Consider the following 15,816-nt stretch of genomic DNA (forward strand, 5'->3'; position numbering starts at 1 on the left):
AGAAGCAGAGCCAGTCTGGAAGAAGAAGCACTGAAAATGAGTGAACATGTTAGACGCTATTCAACACTAGAGTGACTATAGCGCATCAATAGACTTGTTGTTTTGGTTATGACGGGTGTACGATAATTTCCCTCAAAATACGATAATTTTATGTCTCTGGTACGATAATCCTACATTTCTCACCTGGCAACACTGGTGCCCTCCATCTGCCAGACTTGCCGACTGGGACTTTAACAAGTACACAAGTATACAAACAAGTTTTGGAGGTGCTGATAGGCAGTTTTTGTCACGTTTGGACCGAGCCAGGCTCACTCTTTCTCCTCGTTTCCAGCCTTTGTGCTAACTCTTGGCAAGAAAGTGAATTTGTGGATTTCCCATGAATGTTATTATTCCTCGAAGGCCATTTCTTACTATTGTGTTATTAGTCTCCAGATTGGTTCCCACTCATTTCAGTGCACCTCGGGCCTCAGTTGATTGTCTGTCAAAATGAATGTAACTAACAAAGTTGGAGCTGCTGGTTCAGGGAGAACGAGCTGCACGGGAGTTTGCATGCTCAGTAAACACACAGTGAAGACCACGTCATCACCGAGCACATGGCTGTTTCTCGAATCTGTGTTCACGCTTGACCAGACCGTCCTCTGTCATCGGTTCCAATAGTCACGGCCCCACCCTCCCAAAAGGAAGCTTCACAGATAGCAGCAGCGTGCTATCAGTGCAGAGTGTGGAGGTGAGGTAACCGGACGGACTCTTGGCCAAGGTTCATTCAAAACATACCACTGTGTAAGGATTCAGCAGAAACCTTCTCAGTTCCAACCATTAGCAAAGGATCACCATCAGTTCTCACACTTTCACTGTCAATCTCTCATCCATCAGCCCGTGGAAGAAGAGATCCTGAACACAAACAAAGGCAGGGGCAGAGCCACCTACAGCAAACACCAACATGGAGGCCGAGTGGACTTATGCACTTCAGTGAGAAAAACCTATAATTATTAGTGTGCTGTTTGTTGAGTTACCAGTCTTTAAGTTTATACTGTGTCGCAGGTGTGACGGTGAAGTATTTCCAATATTTTCTATTGTATGGAATAGATTTTCAACGCAGACTCAGAGTTGAGCTTTGAAGTAAATGTAAAACAGCTGTGTGCCTTATCACACACACACACACACACACACACACACACACACACACACACACACACACACACACACACACACTCACACACACGTCCTGTCATGATTGTGCAACGGATCCAGATGATAAAACACACATAAATCTTAGTGATTGCACCAGCTTTATGTTATTCTATCTATTGCATCGGTCAGTGTGATTTGATTCCCTTCATTAAAGCTTTATTTAAATAAGAGCTGCCAAGTAAGACTTCCAGGCAGGATGACTTATTGAGACGTATAGGACTTACGTGGTCTGTGTTTGTGGTCTTCGGCTCCGTGTTTGCATTGTCGCTGGCGTGTAGAGTTAACCTGAGGCGTCTGATCCTCCTCTGAGAAACACAAAAAGACAAAAAGCAAACAAATTAAGTTCTGCACGCAAATAGATGTTAGCATGATTCTTGGTGAGAAAATGTAGACGAGCTGACACCGAAACTGAGGATTAGAATGATTGGCAGATTTCTCCTCAACGGTCCACTGTGGGTTTGTTTATGGTCAATGGAAACACAGCAGCAAACAAAGTCTATGTAAATGTTTCAAAACGCTGCATATGAATGCATCGTAACAATGGGTACTTTGTTTGGCTGTGTAACAAACAAACATTTGTACAATTAGATCTTTTTTTATGATTATTTTAAGAATAATTAGAAACAAACATTGATGCAGAAGTAAACTCATTTTACTACATAATAAAAGGCGTTTTTTTAAAAGAGAAAACAATGGAGATGAATTCAAAGGTCGGTGTAGTACAAAGGCCTGTTTTATAAGAGAACTGTTTAAACAAACATGACAGCCCTGCCTCCTCTCAGCTCCCATTACATGCTCCTGTGTGTGTGAACACATCCTAAAACCAACGTTCAGACGATCAGGGAGTACATGGAACATGTTAGCTGGGCTGAGAAAGTGTCTCACTGCTAGCAGACAGAAACAAGTGGATTCAGACTTTAACACAACGGGAACAAACAGAAGAGGGAGGAGGAAAAAAACACTGGACTGTTTGCAGAACACAGAGGAGACGCGGGAGAGAAAGGGGGGAGACAGAGGGGGATTTCAGTGTCCTGGCTTCTCTGAGACTTCTTACCTCACTCAAAGACTCTGGAGAGTCCTCTGTGGTGGTGGTGGTGGTGGAGACGCTTCGTCCTGAACCGTAGCGTAGCATGTCTCCCCTTCTGTCCACTCCTCGTTTCTCTTCCTCTCCTGCTCCCTCTCCGGACCTCCTCCCTCCCTTCCTCTCGCTGCTCCTTCCTGAGTTCTGCTCAGACTCTCAGAGCGACCATCTGTCCCGGGCTCCAGCCAGGGAAGAGGAGGGGACTTCCACTCTGTCCAGTGTGCTGGTGGTGCTGCTGGTGCTGGTGGTGCTGGTGGTGGTGATGGGAGTCCACAGGGCCCTGAGGTTTCCGTCGGTGAAGTGATCAGGTGCAATCCAGTTCCACACTCAGCAACACAAACACAACTCGTTCATTGTCTTAATTCCAGCCAGACTGCTTCTTACTGCACCAGGTTGACAGACTTGTCAGTCACACAGCAACCCTCTCTCTCTGTATCTCTCTGTCTCTCTCTCTGCATTCCCATCAGACCTGTCGGGCCACATTTCAGCTGCTCCCCTGGTGTGTGTGTGTGTGTGTGTGTGTGTGTGTGTGTGTGTGCCTCCTGCCCTGAGAGCAGGACTTTCTCAGGGCGGGGCCTCTCACCCGGGCTGGGACAGGTGGAGCCCTTCTTATCAACAGGAGTGGCTGAAAGGAGGAGCTGGAACTTACTGTTCACTTCACACTTGGATAAATCATCCTGATATGGTTTAACATGCAAAGATTTTCAAAGTCTTAATAATGCTCGAATTATTGCAAAAATATATTTCCACTTCATAATATTGCTCTATTGGTCAACCACTTTGCATACACTCTAGCATTGTGTTTGAGTACAACTTTAAGGTACTTTTACTATACTTTTGAGCTTATCCTATTTTATATTTGAGTCCATTTCAGAGGGAAATGTACTAAAAGTGTAGCAAAGAAGCTGTAGACAATCCTATCATATATAATGTATTATAGCAAATTTAAGTCCCCAATATTATTTGAATGCGTTCAAATGAGCTCCACCCCAATATAATTAACAGTGCTGCTTAAATATTAATACATCAAAAATAATGATCCCATTAAACAACAATTAAACATTAGTACTTTTACTTAATAAAATTATGAAAATGAATGCTTCATCATAAACTGGTTTACAGGTACTGGAGGTTTGTTATAGGGGTTGCTTTAGCCAATACATTATTAATACTGTTGATAGAGGATAGTGATGAAAAGGGAGCCAGCAATCATTATTTTTTAATGCTCTCGTACCTTCTGCTCAAAACTACACCTTCACTCAGTTTAACGGGACGATTTAATGCTCTTCAGTTTAAATTCTCACTCATCCTGACGGATCTCTTCGAGGAGCAGTCCGTCGTCCTGACCGCCAGATCACATTCTTCATATGAATGGCCTGCAGTCACTCCCTTTTAATAGAAACTAGAGACACACTAGAGACACACAGAGGAATGAAAGAGTCAAGTTTAAAGGCTGAAGTCGCCAAGCAAGAGCTCGTTCAGCTGTGTATTCTTTCAACAAAGATCAGCTGTGATGTCAAAATATGTCAGTAAATACCAATATGACATTTTCCAGAACAATATAAGAGGTATTTCTACAGCTCTGAGGGGTTGATCATTAACCAGACATCAAACAGTGAGTCAGTGAGTCAGTCCAAGTCCAACGTCACGTAGAAACCCACGTGGAAACCTTCGCCAACAAACACCACATACAAACCTGTCATGATTTCATACGACTGACAGAAGGTTACATGTTATAGAAGGTAGCTTCATACATTTACTTTAGTGCTGTACTCGAGTACAAAAGTGAGGTATTTGTACTTTAAATGACTAGAAATATTGTATTTTATAGTTTACTTTTACATCATTTGAGGGCTTTAGTCACTCGTTGCTTATTAAGATTCTACACAAATCTGTTGAGCTTCAAAAAAGCGATGCTTTGTTATGGATTAAACTGAACATTAGATTGATTATTGATAGTTTCCTTAAATAATAGTAAGATGAGTAATTCGGGAGTATTTACACACCAAGGTATTTGATTCTGCCACTATGAAGGGACATTATGAAGGACTCACTCTTGTAATGATTGCTAGTTATTGTATAGAATGGTTAGAAAACAGCAACAACAATATCATTGTGCTAACATATTAATGCATCAGGTCACGTACAGGGGACATTTCAAATACTTTTAAGTACATTTTGCTAATAGTACTCATACTTTTGTGTCGTATCTAAGCTATTTTATGTCTTTGACTTGAGTGTAGTATTTTAATTATGTTTTATTGTGTGGCTAATGACTAATTATTCTGCACTGGAAGACAATAAGTGGTGATAAGTAATATAATAAGTAGGTACGGAGCTCATCGTGTCCCATAATAATCTGTGTGTATTGTTTGTTGCTGCATGCAGGTCACGGCTGTTTGATCTCCTCTCCTGTGGGAGAAGTTGCTTGTGTAGGATTTCACTGTTGAAACCAACAACAATGGCTGTTGTCTGTTCAGCATCCTCGTAGCGGTGGAATTTAGGTTGAGTTTTAGCGACTGTTTGACAGGGAAGCACGATTACACCTGTTGACAGACTAATGTGCCGTCACAGCTTCACAATGCTGTTTTCAGAAACGTGTGGCAACCTTAAAATCAACTTCCTTGGATCAATCTTAGGGTTGTTCCAAAATAGCAATGCTGTGAGGGAATTTAAAGGGTGATTGTGTTGTTTGCTGCACAAACAGACGTGATAGCTCACATTTCATGTTCATTATGTACAGTGGAAGAGTTGCCTTGGCTCCATTAGCAGTTTATCATGTTACCAATGAGGCAGGAAATCTACATTCTGTGTGAAAATGACTTCTTAAGTTCAGCTGAAGTTAATATGAAGCTTTCTTACAAAGTCACAGTGTGCTCCTTGCTGAGCTGGAAGTTAACTTATGTACTGTAACTGCTGTCTGTGGCTGAAATGTTTTTTCTTTGAAAACCCTTCAACGGATGTATAGAATAGAGTTTTTCCCAAAGGAACGCCTCCATGCCAAGATAAATGAAATGATAAATTCTGTATGGATCTATAGTCTGGTAAATCACTTGTTCAGTGATCTAATCCAAAAGCAGAGGGGCACATGGGCCCGGCTGGTTGCTGATGCTTCAGTTTAATACACATCACAAGTGGATGTACTTGTACACGGTAGTAATACCCTTTTTAAAACCATTACTGTGTAACAGATCAATTATCCTCCTCTCTGTTTTCTTTAGCTCTATGATGATTGATGCTGCGACACCGTTGTGTTGAACCTGGCAAGAGTTCCATCAATGCAAAGACAATCTGGCTTATCTGATCATCTTTCAGGTGATTTAATTCAAACTGTCTGGAAGAATCTGCCGACACACCAACACAACAACTCCTTCACATTATAGCTTGCATTGCTGAAGAAAAGCTGCCGTTGCTACAGGAGTCTACTCAGTGTCAAATACATAGGAGTTCATAGTGAAACTGTTGATCATAGAAGAGGTGAGATACATGACAGTGACTCAAAACTCATAAACCCTTAAAAGCAGGTTGGTCCTGCTGTACTGAGATATTTACTGCCTGAGGCGTGCGGTGGATGTTTACCTTGCTGTACTGAAGCCTGAGCAGCGTTACCAGTATGAGTCAACATAAAAACTCCATATAACTCTGAGTTTGTTGATCTAAAAGTACTATTACAGAGTACAACGACTAGATTCAGGTCAGATAAAAGGTCATATACCTTTTATGTGCGCTACATGCAGTAAACCAGCAATAAATATCATAATAATCCCTCACAAAAGACCTGCAGTGAGCTTTCATGATCCAGGTGGAAGTGTTAGTGAGTTGCATGTTTGACTGGGAGACAGATTTTCTGGGTCTGCAGGTCTGACAGCCTACAAACCATTCACCACACGTCATTATTAATGCTGTACAGATCGTAATGTTACACAGAAACATGCCTTTTCATTGAGCGTGACACATTTTTCTGCACTCAATTAACAAAACTGCAAATGTTCAAATTCACCTCAGTTTATCTACAAACTCATATTCAAATCTCTATTTTATTAATATACATGTTTCTGTTGATTTCTGATCTTCTACGGCCTCTTAGGTTCCAGGAGATCTGACTCAGGACCATGAAAGCTGCTGCTGCTGTTGTCGCCGCTAGGGGGCAGCATGGCACTGTGACATTTTAAAGAGCCCAAGTGGTTTTTATTTTTTCTGTCCACCTACATTTAAGCAGACGTTTTCTTCTAGATCCCTGTAAGACTTGTCAAACTTGTATGTTTACTGTTTAGAAGCGTTAAATAGAGTGTGAGAAGAATGAAAAGAAGGTTTTAAAACCCAGTGGTTTAGAAATCTGTTCCCTCCAACGCTCCGGTCCCAGCTGCCTCCCTCTTTATTTCTCAGCAGTCACTCAAGCACATAAAGGAATCCCAAGAATGATCACCTTGTTAAGCATACACAACTTTCCCCTCTTAAGCCATCCAGCCTGCAGCCCCTATTAGTTTACTGCCTGGCTCCACACAAGAGAGGGGGGGGGGGAGATAATACTGTGGCACTTGAAAGGTTGATTTGTTTGTTCCACACAGAAAAGCAACCAATGAAGGTCATGCCCTGCCAACAATAGCCCGTCAGCAAGAGTGAATAAGAAAGCCCAGTCTGTTCCCCTCCTTGCTCTGCTGTAGATTGGAAAGAACATTTTCAGACAAACATCTCATCATTTTAAAACATGACAAAAGTAGATTCATGTGGATTCTTTTTTTAACACTGATGAACCGACAGGACTCATTAATACCAAAGTAAAAACAGACTCCAGCTCGACAGCAGGAATCCATTTATTTTCCCCCCAGAGACCGAAGGAGGTCAAAGCTGAAAGGTGATCAGGCCCGAACACAGTTTATATGCTTCATATGTTCCAGCAGGAAAAACACTGACCCACTGAGCACGGACTCGTATTTATTTTATTTTTTCCTATGCTATTTATTGATATGTGTACATGTGGAGTCTTTTATCGCTGCTTCGGAGTGAAACTGCCAAACGGAGTTTCGTTGTATTTCGCTGTACGACGACAAATACAACTATCTATATGAATGAAAGGTAAAGGGCCGCTGTTGACACAGCTGCTTTGACCCCACAGAGACGTTATCAGAGGAATGAAGTCAGTGTACAACGATCACTAGACGGATCAGATAACCTGCCTCAAAACAGTTAAAGTAAAATGTTAATTTTACTTTAACTGGATACTAAAATGAATTATATCGAAATGTTTGAATGAATGAATATTAAAATAGTTTTTTCAATGGAGGAGAAAGTAGATTTTTCAAGGTATTCAAAGTTTTTGTGGAAAAAAACATGACAATGAATTATTTAAATTAGTATTCTGTATTTTTATACCTCTTAATGTCTGGAAGAAAGCTTTACATGAAATCAGTTGGCAGGAATTATTCAACAAGGAAAAAGCATGTGAGAGTAAGTGGAAGTAACTTTATTTTAGTCTCAGCAGGATTTAACAACGTACTAATGTGTACAGAGAGATAGTGGCAGCGATTCAACTCCATCCACTCCCTCCACAGGCGTCACACTGGGGAATATTCAGCACAAAGCCAACAAACAGTGCAAAATATCAGTGTAGCAAAACCTCAGATTGTCAGTTTCTCATCCGAAGAAAGTCCCTAATCCAGTTCAAGGAGGCCTGCACATGTACAAGGCGTCGCACAGTGGAAAACATTATGTATGAGGTTAAACAGTTAATCCATGTTCAGTATCAACACCGCCCCAATCAGGAGGGAAACCACCAGAAGCAAAAGTTCAATCAAAGTGTTTCCAGTCTAGAAGGATCTGGCTTTGTTCGGTGCTGTAAGTCGGATTCAGAACCAACAATCACAGTAAAGACACAAAGTTTGATTAAGAATGGTCACGAAGCAGCGTTTTCCAGTCGACGTAGAAGCAATACTGTGGCGTCACTAATATCGAGATTGACCTGCGTTAAAATCGCCTGTTGAGGATATTTTCATGGAACTATTATTTGTATCAAACCATATAAAACTGTATAAAAATGGATGTGTACAAATCCCTCATTCACTGTCAACAACCCTAAAACCCTCGATGAGCCAGGATTGTGTGTATTAAACCATGAATAAATAATAATAATAAAAAAAACCTGGCACTCAGCACTTCATATACTCAGATTTGATCTTCATTCATAAAAAAGCAAAAGAGAAAAAAAGGTAAATATATTTAATTTGACTGAATGATATAAAAAGGAATATTCAGATATTGTATGGAGATTTATTATACTTGATAGGCATAAAAAACTGAGGGTTAGTAACCTCATATTGTTCACGAAGGCAGTACTGGTAGCATTGATTTACAGTGCATCAAACAGTGCGTTTTCAAGCTAACTAACGCTAGAAGAAACATCTGGAATCCTTTGTTCACTCAGAAAAGAAGTGACAAAGACTCAACGCAGGAATGTAAAATTACCAAATTAAACAGTATATACAGTTCATTTCTACGGGACTCTAAACGTTCATCTCAGAGCTGCTCAAATAATACTGAGAGAATTTGCAGACATCGGGTTTGTATTCAGAATTAATCACACAGATGTTTGGGTGTAAAATATGCATCTGTTCTCTTCAAAGACCTGCAGCTGTTTGGCCCAACGTGATGTTTACGAAGCAGCTTGATCCACAACCTCAGCCTTTGTCTACAAAGCGAAGGTGGACAAGATGTTGTCCTGACTCGAGGAGCGCTTGTACCCCAACGACGAGCTGAAGTACGTCTCCCCATCAGTGCTGATGTCATCGTCGTCGTCGTCGTCCAGCGTGTTGAGCAGAGGTGCAGAGGTGCTCTTACGCCTGGATGACACGGAGCAATATTAGAACGAGGACACTGAGAATGTCTTTGTGTTACTTTTAAAGCTTTTTCTCATGTTGGTCTGTTCTGGATGACAAACTACGTATTCCTTTACCTGATCTCACTTCGCAGAGCTTTGAGCTGACTCTGGAGCTGCTCGTTGGCCTCCAGCTGCTCATCCAGGTCTCTCTGAAGCTTCTTCTTGCTGTGTTCCAGTCGGTCGATCTCCTCTTCAGCCTCATCCATCTGCCGTTTGAAGGACTTCACACGCAGATTCAACTGCAAGAAGAACCAACAGGCACAGGATGAACCGGGTTCAACACGGATCAACACACATGTCACACTGAAACTATTCACTCAAGTAGTAAATTAGGTTTAATGAGAGTGAGTGTTACATACTTGGTCCTTTTGATCTTGCATTGTGTGGTGTTCTTCTTCACCTTGCATCATCATTTCTTTTACCTTCCTCTCCAGTCTGCGGTTCACCAGCTGCAGGTTGGCACGCTCCCTGAAACACAGCGATGCATCATCAAACGGCACACACTGTGTCAAAGTGCAGCACATCGTCTGACTTACATTCAGAGCTGGATAGAGTCCCTACAAGGTTTGATTACCCACAGCTGGATTATTTATCAGAATAAGATATATTCAAGTCACTGTATAGTTTAAATTCCAATTGATCTTCTTAAAAAGTTTTGCTTCTTCTATATAAGTTCAAACATTGTAGCCCAAATCCATCCGTGTCCGAGTGTGAACTCTCTACTTTTCAGTCGACTTTACCCCCTAAAAGGTTCCCCTTCCTTCACCCTGACTCCAGCACACCTCATCTCTATTCCCCATGGGGGCTTCCGACTCACCTTTCCTCCCCCTCTAGCCTCCCCTCCAGCTCCTGCAGGCGGTCCTCCAGCTGGGCTACCAGCCCATCCTTGTTGGACTTGTGGGAGCCCTCTAAATGAGACACTCTGCTCTTCAGGTCTTTAGACTAGAGAGGTCATGAAGGGAGAAGTAGTGAGGCGCACAACCAGGCAAATGTATGTTTACTGCCATATTACCATCACCATAGTATCAATGCAAAACAATATGGATTGGAAACAGATGTGAGAATGGATGGAACTCAGATGAAAATGACAAAAAGACGTATGAATGGAATGAGTGGGTGCTTTGCTCTGGTAGAGGAACACAGTGTGAAGCTGTTTTCCTCCAGACAGAGTGTGTACCTGTCTCTCCAGAGCCATCTTGTCACACTCCAGGTCCTGTCTGCTAGCCCTCTCCTGCAGGAGTTCATTCCTCATCTGCTCCACCTGTCAAGCCGAGTCCAGACAGCGTCATCGCCACCGTCCCACACACTTATTATCAGCAACCACTGCAGCTCTCAGTGACTCACAGCGCTAAACAAGAGTTAATGCTGAAACGGCCTCGGTTAATTGGTGAGCTGGTTCTGCGTGTTTGGCTGCATTCCACTTTTGGTTTAAATCTTCATGTCGTGTGACACAGGGTTGTACTGAAATATATAGATTTTTAAATAACTGACGGCAGTTTATGTAAAAAAAAAAAAAGAAAAGAAAAATAGCTGTGGGCTTAAAGACTCATGTCTGCACATATTAGTATATATTAGTATGGATCTACCATTAATGGCTGGTTTAACTTGGCATAAAGGCTGGAAACAGGGGTCAACAGCTACCATGGCAAAGGAAATACACAATCCAGTACCCTGACGCTCACTGATTAACATGGATTTGTCGTTGTGGTATTACATGGGCTGATTGAATATTAATAATTTGCTACCAGGCTGTATCCAGTCTTCATGCTAACCTAAGATAAGTGGCTACCAGCCTGTTATTGAACAGACAGATATGAAGGGGTATACATCGATCTTCTCATCCACTTAATATAAGCATATTTTCCCAAATGTCATACTATTCCTTCGATGGTAATCTGGTGTCGTCGTATATCTACTCGCCGAGGCCTTACGGCGTGAACACGACTGCTCTCTGATAGTCTGCTTCAAAAGAAGAAAGGATGAAAAGAGAATCGATACTGCCGTGATGGTTCTTTCTTTGTGAGGGGAGTTTGGAATTGGTGATATTTTATGCCAATTAGCGGGTGACAGTGGGCTGCTCTGATGAACGATGGGCCCTATAACTGGTGCACCCAGCACGGTGCTTGAGGGAGCTGAATCAGCAGACTGGAACATACAGCGAAACTAATCTGCTTTGTGAAAGACGGCGGGAGAGGAGAGGGGAGATTACTCTCATTTAGACAGGAGAGGAGCACCTGGTGCCAGGAGAGACGCAGGTGTTCCTCCTGCTGCAACCCCAGCAGCCCTCCATCCCATAGCCATGCATCCCCCCCCTCTCCTCCGCACATACGTACACACACCACAAGCAAAACGCTCTCCACTGTGACTGCACAAAGCTGCAGCGTTGCCTTGACAACCCACCTCAGCTTCACGCTGAACCAATGCCACTTTGTCACAGCGCCACTCTCTTCTCGCTGCCAGGAATTTTTTAAAAAGCGGAAACCATTTAAGGAGGTTTTAAATACTCAACTACACTAAGCCGCTCTTGATGTCTCTACGCATATTACAAGCTTTACAGGCCTGTGTTTGGATCTCATAGTTTTATTGGTTCAAGTCCCAGTCGGCAACATTTGTTTGATCATATTCACTGAAGCCGACACTACGCTCCGATAGAACAACATAAATCATCTGGTGCACACACAGAGCCCCTCCCCCCTCGGGTCGTTCCACTATCACAGGGGGGAGGTGGAGGGAAGTAGCAACAAGCTTCCAATTCCTGGTTAAAAACCCAAACGAGGAGGTCCAAAACAACCAAGGAGAAGAAAACACCGGTGGAAAAGAAGGACAAAAAGAAAGATGGCGACGGTGCCCGTGATAAAACCAGTCAACATCGGACCCGCGTTTCAAAGGTGGCGTGATCTAAGGGAGTTCAAAGGGCACGAAGTCGAGGGGGAGGAGCTCGGTGGTCGTGGGGGAGGAGCCTGAGAGTTGGAAACATTCAGAATCTGACAGAGTGCCCTCCATCCGCCGGACTGCCGAAAGGTCCCCCATAAGACACAAGACAACTTGCATTTACATAAAATCAGGAGGGCTGCAATACAGCCGTGTTATTCCAAAAACTCCAGAATCAACATCCTCCCTCTGATTAGTCAGCACTTTCCTGTGAACAAACAATCTAAGAGCACATGTACTTGAGGTAAGTCGTACTCCATCAGCAGCTTTACCGGGGAGGAAGGAAAACCAAAGCATTTGCTTGCAAGGATGTAAAACAAACTGACTTGGAACTGGTTTTGTTCTCAAGATGAAGTTACTGAATGTAATTTCCGAGTGAACTCCACAGCCTGAAAACCTGAGACATTTGGCAGCTCATATATTTTGGCTCGAGCGGCGCATTAAGAGGGATCTTTTGTGACTGATGCATGAAAATTGGATCGGCACTCCTAGACCCCGCTGGCAGGCGGCCAACCTGAATGATTATGCAAGATCATCTTACGAGGCAATAATCCATCCACTTTAAACAGACCAGAAACAAACTGGGAAGTTTGTAGTGTGGATACTTATATAAGGACACACACACGCTGATACAATAACCCATCATCCTGCATATAAACCACGTGAATTGACTCTGAACGATATTTGCCTGGAGATCATGTGTTTCATTCAGAGCAGTGATTGCGTTCATGATGTTAGAGGTGGAAGACAACGGGAGATCTGGATATCATTTACAGGTTGAGATGGAGACACACATCAGTGTGAACTAAAGTACACATAGACAGCAGCTCAAAAGCACTAATGAGAATGTGTTAACCTGCTCTCTTCCTCGGTCTATCCTGTTCATCAGCTGGTCTCCGCTCTGACGCTCTTCATCCAGGTCCATCTCCAGCTGTAAGACCCTTTCCTGCAAACAGAAACATCCATACAGTCAGTGAGTGTTGCTATCCAAATCTGTTTCCACTTATTAATCATGCACATCACCACCGAGGTATACTGAGATGTTCCAGTATCCTAAATGATTGTCATGAGGCTGGCAAAACCTTCATCAGTGGCTTTAATTGACATCATTATGCACCTCCAAGAGTTTGATGTGTCGGGTTTTCTCATCTTTAGCGTGGGCCTTGGTCTCGGTCTCCACCTCCAGGTCATGAAACTTCTTCTCCAGGGTCGTCTCCCTGAGCAAGGCATCGTCTCGCTCCCTCCGACACTGCCGCAGGTCCTCCTCCCGGTGTGACAACTAAAAGGGAACGAATCGACATACTCTTATTGGTTACCCTGTATAAATACCCAGACCACATCTTTATACAGTATTCGACCCCTGGAGGTCAGTGAATCTGGTCTCGTAGAGATTCAGTGTCTCATTAAAGGAGTCATCACCTGGTTTTATACGTATCCAGCCCCCCTTGGATCGCTTTGGATCAATTCGTAAAACTTATTAGAAAAAAAAAAAAAATTTTTAATCAAACATTGAGCTTGTTCTGACCCTTTTTCGTACCGCGATTTTATCACGCGAGATTACGCGCGAGGTTTTGACTGGTCCGGATGTGCATTGTATAATATGTAATGAGGCGCGCGTTGATTCGCCGCATGAAGGACAGAGCCGGGGGGGCTTGCCTGCATGCAGACTCCAAAACATAATGGCGGCGCTTCGGCGATTTCAGGTAGCGGACGGGGCGGGGTTGGGTGGTGAAAGAGGGGTGGGCTTATGCAAGTAGCCGCCACGGTGACGTCACCGAAGGCGCAGAATCAAAATCTCGTGCTTTAGGAATGCACACCCTTGTGTGCTATTCCTGTTCGGAAAAAGAGCAGAAGCGAAAAAACGGCGCCACTTTCAAACTCCAGCCTTTCAGGCAAGTTTCAACTGAGGTCAAACACAGATATGCATGTTTTAACAAGAGAAATTGCGATTTCCAGGTGATGACTCCTTTAAAGGACCCTCAGCGATGTGATGAATATATCTGATATCTCTCTGTTCAATATGTCATCTTGCTTCTTGTCTTAACTAGCCTAGGTGGTCGAGGGGGAGGAGCTCGGTGGTCGTGGGGGAGGAGCTCGGTGGTCGTGGGGGAGGAGCCTGAGAGTTGGAAACATTCAGAATCTGACAGAGTGCCCTCCATCTGCCAGACTTGCCGACCGGGACTTTAATGCTAAGACAATAAGAAATCATCATGTAACCCAGAACAAATATTTGGCCATTGGTGCAGAATTATTACACATTTCATCATGTAAACACTTAAATTTGAGCACACAAAGACATTACGTGTAATGGGATAATTGTACATCCTCACAAAGAAACACATACATGACTGCATTAATTCAATAAATAATAAAGCAGACTGTGGGAGGGAAACCCGCCTTCAGGCCTCTCTTGAAAAGAAAGACTTTCAAGGGAGAACTGTGAAAGTGGCCTACACTTGTAATGTTAGTGGTAGTCTGCCAAGATCACATGGGTGGAGATGGAGGGAAGCTGGAAAACTGGACTCACTAGACCCAGTCCAGAGCCTCCAGTTTCTCAGGAGAGGTGGAGGAGTAGGATGTGAATCCTGCCAGCACAGCTTTAACAACAATGATATCACAACAGTGACATCCTCCTCTTCCTGTGCAGCAGCTGGATGTAGACAGGGAGAAGGGATGCTGACTATGTCCTACATATACACATGCTGAAAGCCCAGGAACATCCAGAGCAGTAAGTCTGTATGAAACCGAGTGGCAGCATGTAATGCATGTCAAATAAAGGCTGAACGTCATGACTGCAGTTTCCTGTAGATAGTTAGAAAGAAATGTCAATACTCTTTTTTCTTTGCTAGAAAGAGTTTTAGATCAGCTGATAAAACCTGGATTAAGAAGGTTTTTACAGACATAGTGTTTGAATGGTTAGTTAGAATGCATTCACTACCTCAGGGAACATTTGAAAACCCTTCTTATAATGGTTTGAGGTCTGCCTTTGACTGGAGACCCTGCATTTGCACCATGAGGGGAAATACCCATACAGGATGATTGGATTATCATCATTCATGTTATTTTCAGGGTGTAAAGAATTACTTTTTCTATTAGACTGCAAAAGGACACATTCTTGAAATGATGGGAAATATGAACTATGTATTATTAGTGTATTTGTATGTTTATTTTCTTTATTGTTCCTTATTTCAGATGGATACGTCTAATAAGCCAGATGAGAATAACCATACTTTGTTCGTGTGTCCTGAAGCATTTCCACTTTCACTGAACTCACTCCTTTCTGTGTGGGCACCGTCATATAATCTCAACTACCCTACCTCCTTAAATAAATATTTGATTCATACATAACACAAGCTCCCCTCTTTCTAACATCCATTATTCACATTCATCTGTTCCTCAACATTCCTAGCATTCTGAAGTGCCGACAAGGATGAATTCAATGCAAACAATGCAGCCTTATGTTGTAACGGCCACACATCCATCCTTTATTAAAGGAATTTTCCCTTTTAATTCTGAATGAAGATAAATAAACAACAGGGATTTTCCACGGCTCTACTCAGCTCAACGGCTCCACTTTAATATTATGTTTTGGGTTTGAGAGGACAGCAGGAAGCAGAAATGCTGAGTGATGACATCAGGTAAGGAGGGTATTTGTGGGAGGGGTCAGACTGGTTGAGTGAAAACAATGGCTCGTCAACTGCTGAGTCGGGCTGACTAATGATGGCCTCGATTTGACCAC

At 42.9% G+C, this 15,816-nt stretch overlaps 2 protein-coding genes across 7 annotated transcripts in view; both read right to left on the minus strand.

The window, feature by feature from the left end:
• Nucleotides 1-2,747, minus strand: part of myzap (myocardial zonula adherens protein) — an 11,872-nt gene extending 9,125 nt beyond the window's left edge. For 2 of the 4 annotated variants that reach the window (XM_084006169.1, XM_084006167.1), the window contains exons 1-2: nt 2,246-2,746; nt 1,416-1,496 (exon numbers count right to left, since the gene is read on the minus strand). In XM_084006169.1, coding sequence (XP_083862295.1) covers nt 1,416-1,496; nt 2,246-2,323 — 159 coding nt within the window. In that variant the 5' untranslated portion in view covers nt 2,324-2,746. Of the gene's footprint in view, nt 1-1,411; nt 1,497-2,245 lie in introns of all 4 variants that reach the window. The other 2 variants (XM_084006170.1, XM_084006168.1) reach the window with 2 other exon arrangements.
• A 4,974-nt stretch (nt 2,748-7,721) lies between these two features.
• Nucleotides 7,722-15,816, minus strand: part of cgnl1 (cingulin-like 1) — a 29,400-nt gene continuing 21,305 nt past the window's right edge. For all 3 annotated transcript variants that reach the window (XM_084009490.1, XM_084009491.1, XM_084009489.1), the window contains exons 13-19: nt 13,195-13,356; nt 12,934-13,023; nt 10,324-10,407; nt 9,964-10,088; nt 9,506-9,614; nt 9,222-9,385; nt 7,722-9,108 (exon numbers count right to left, since the gene is read on the minus strand). In XM_084009490.1, the coding sequence (XP_083865616.1) occupies nt 8,958-9,108; nt 9,222-9,385; nt 9,506-9,614; nt 9,964-10,088; nt 10,324-10,407; nt 12,934-13,023; nt 13,195-13,356 (885 nt within the window). In that variant the 3' untranslated portion in view covers nt 7,722-8,957. The remainder of the gene's footprint in view (nt 9,109-9,221; nt 9,386-9,505; nt 9,615-9,963; nt 10,089-10,323; nt 10,408-12,933; nt 13,024-13,194; nt 13,357-15,816) is intronic.

Source organism: Eutrigla gurnardus, assembly GCF_963514095.1.
Source record: "Eutrigla gurnardus genome assembly, chromosome: 1".
NCBI lineage: Eukaryota > Metazoa > Chordata > Actinopteri > Perciformes > Triglidae > Eutrigla > Eutrigla gurnardus.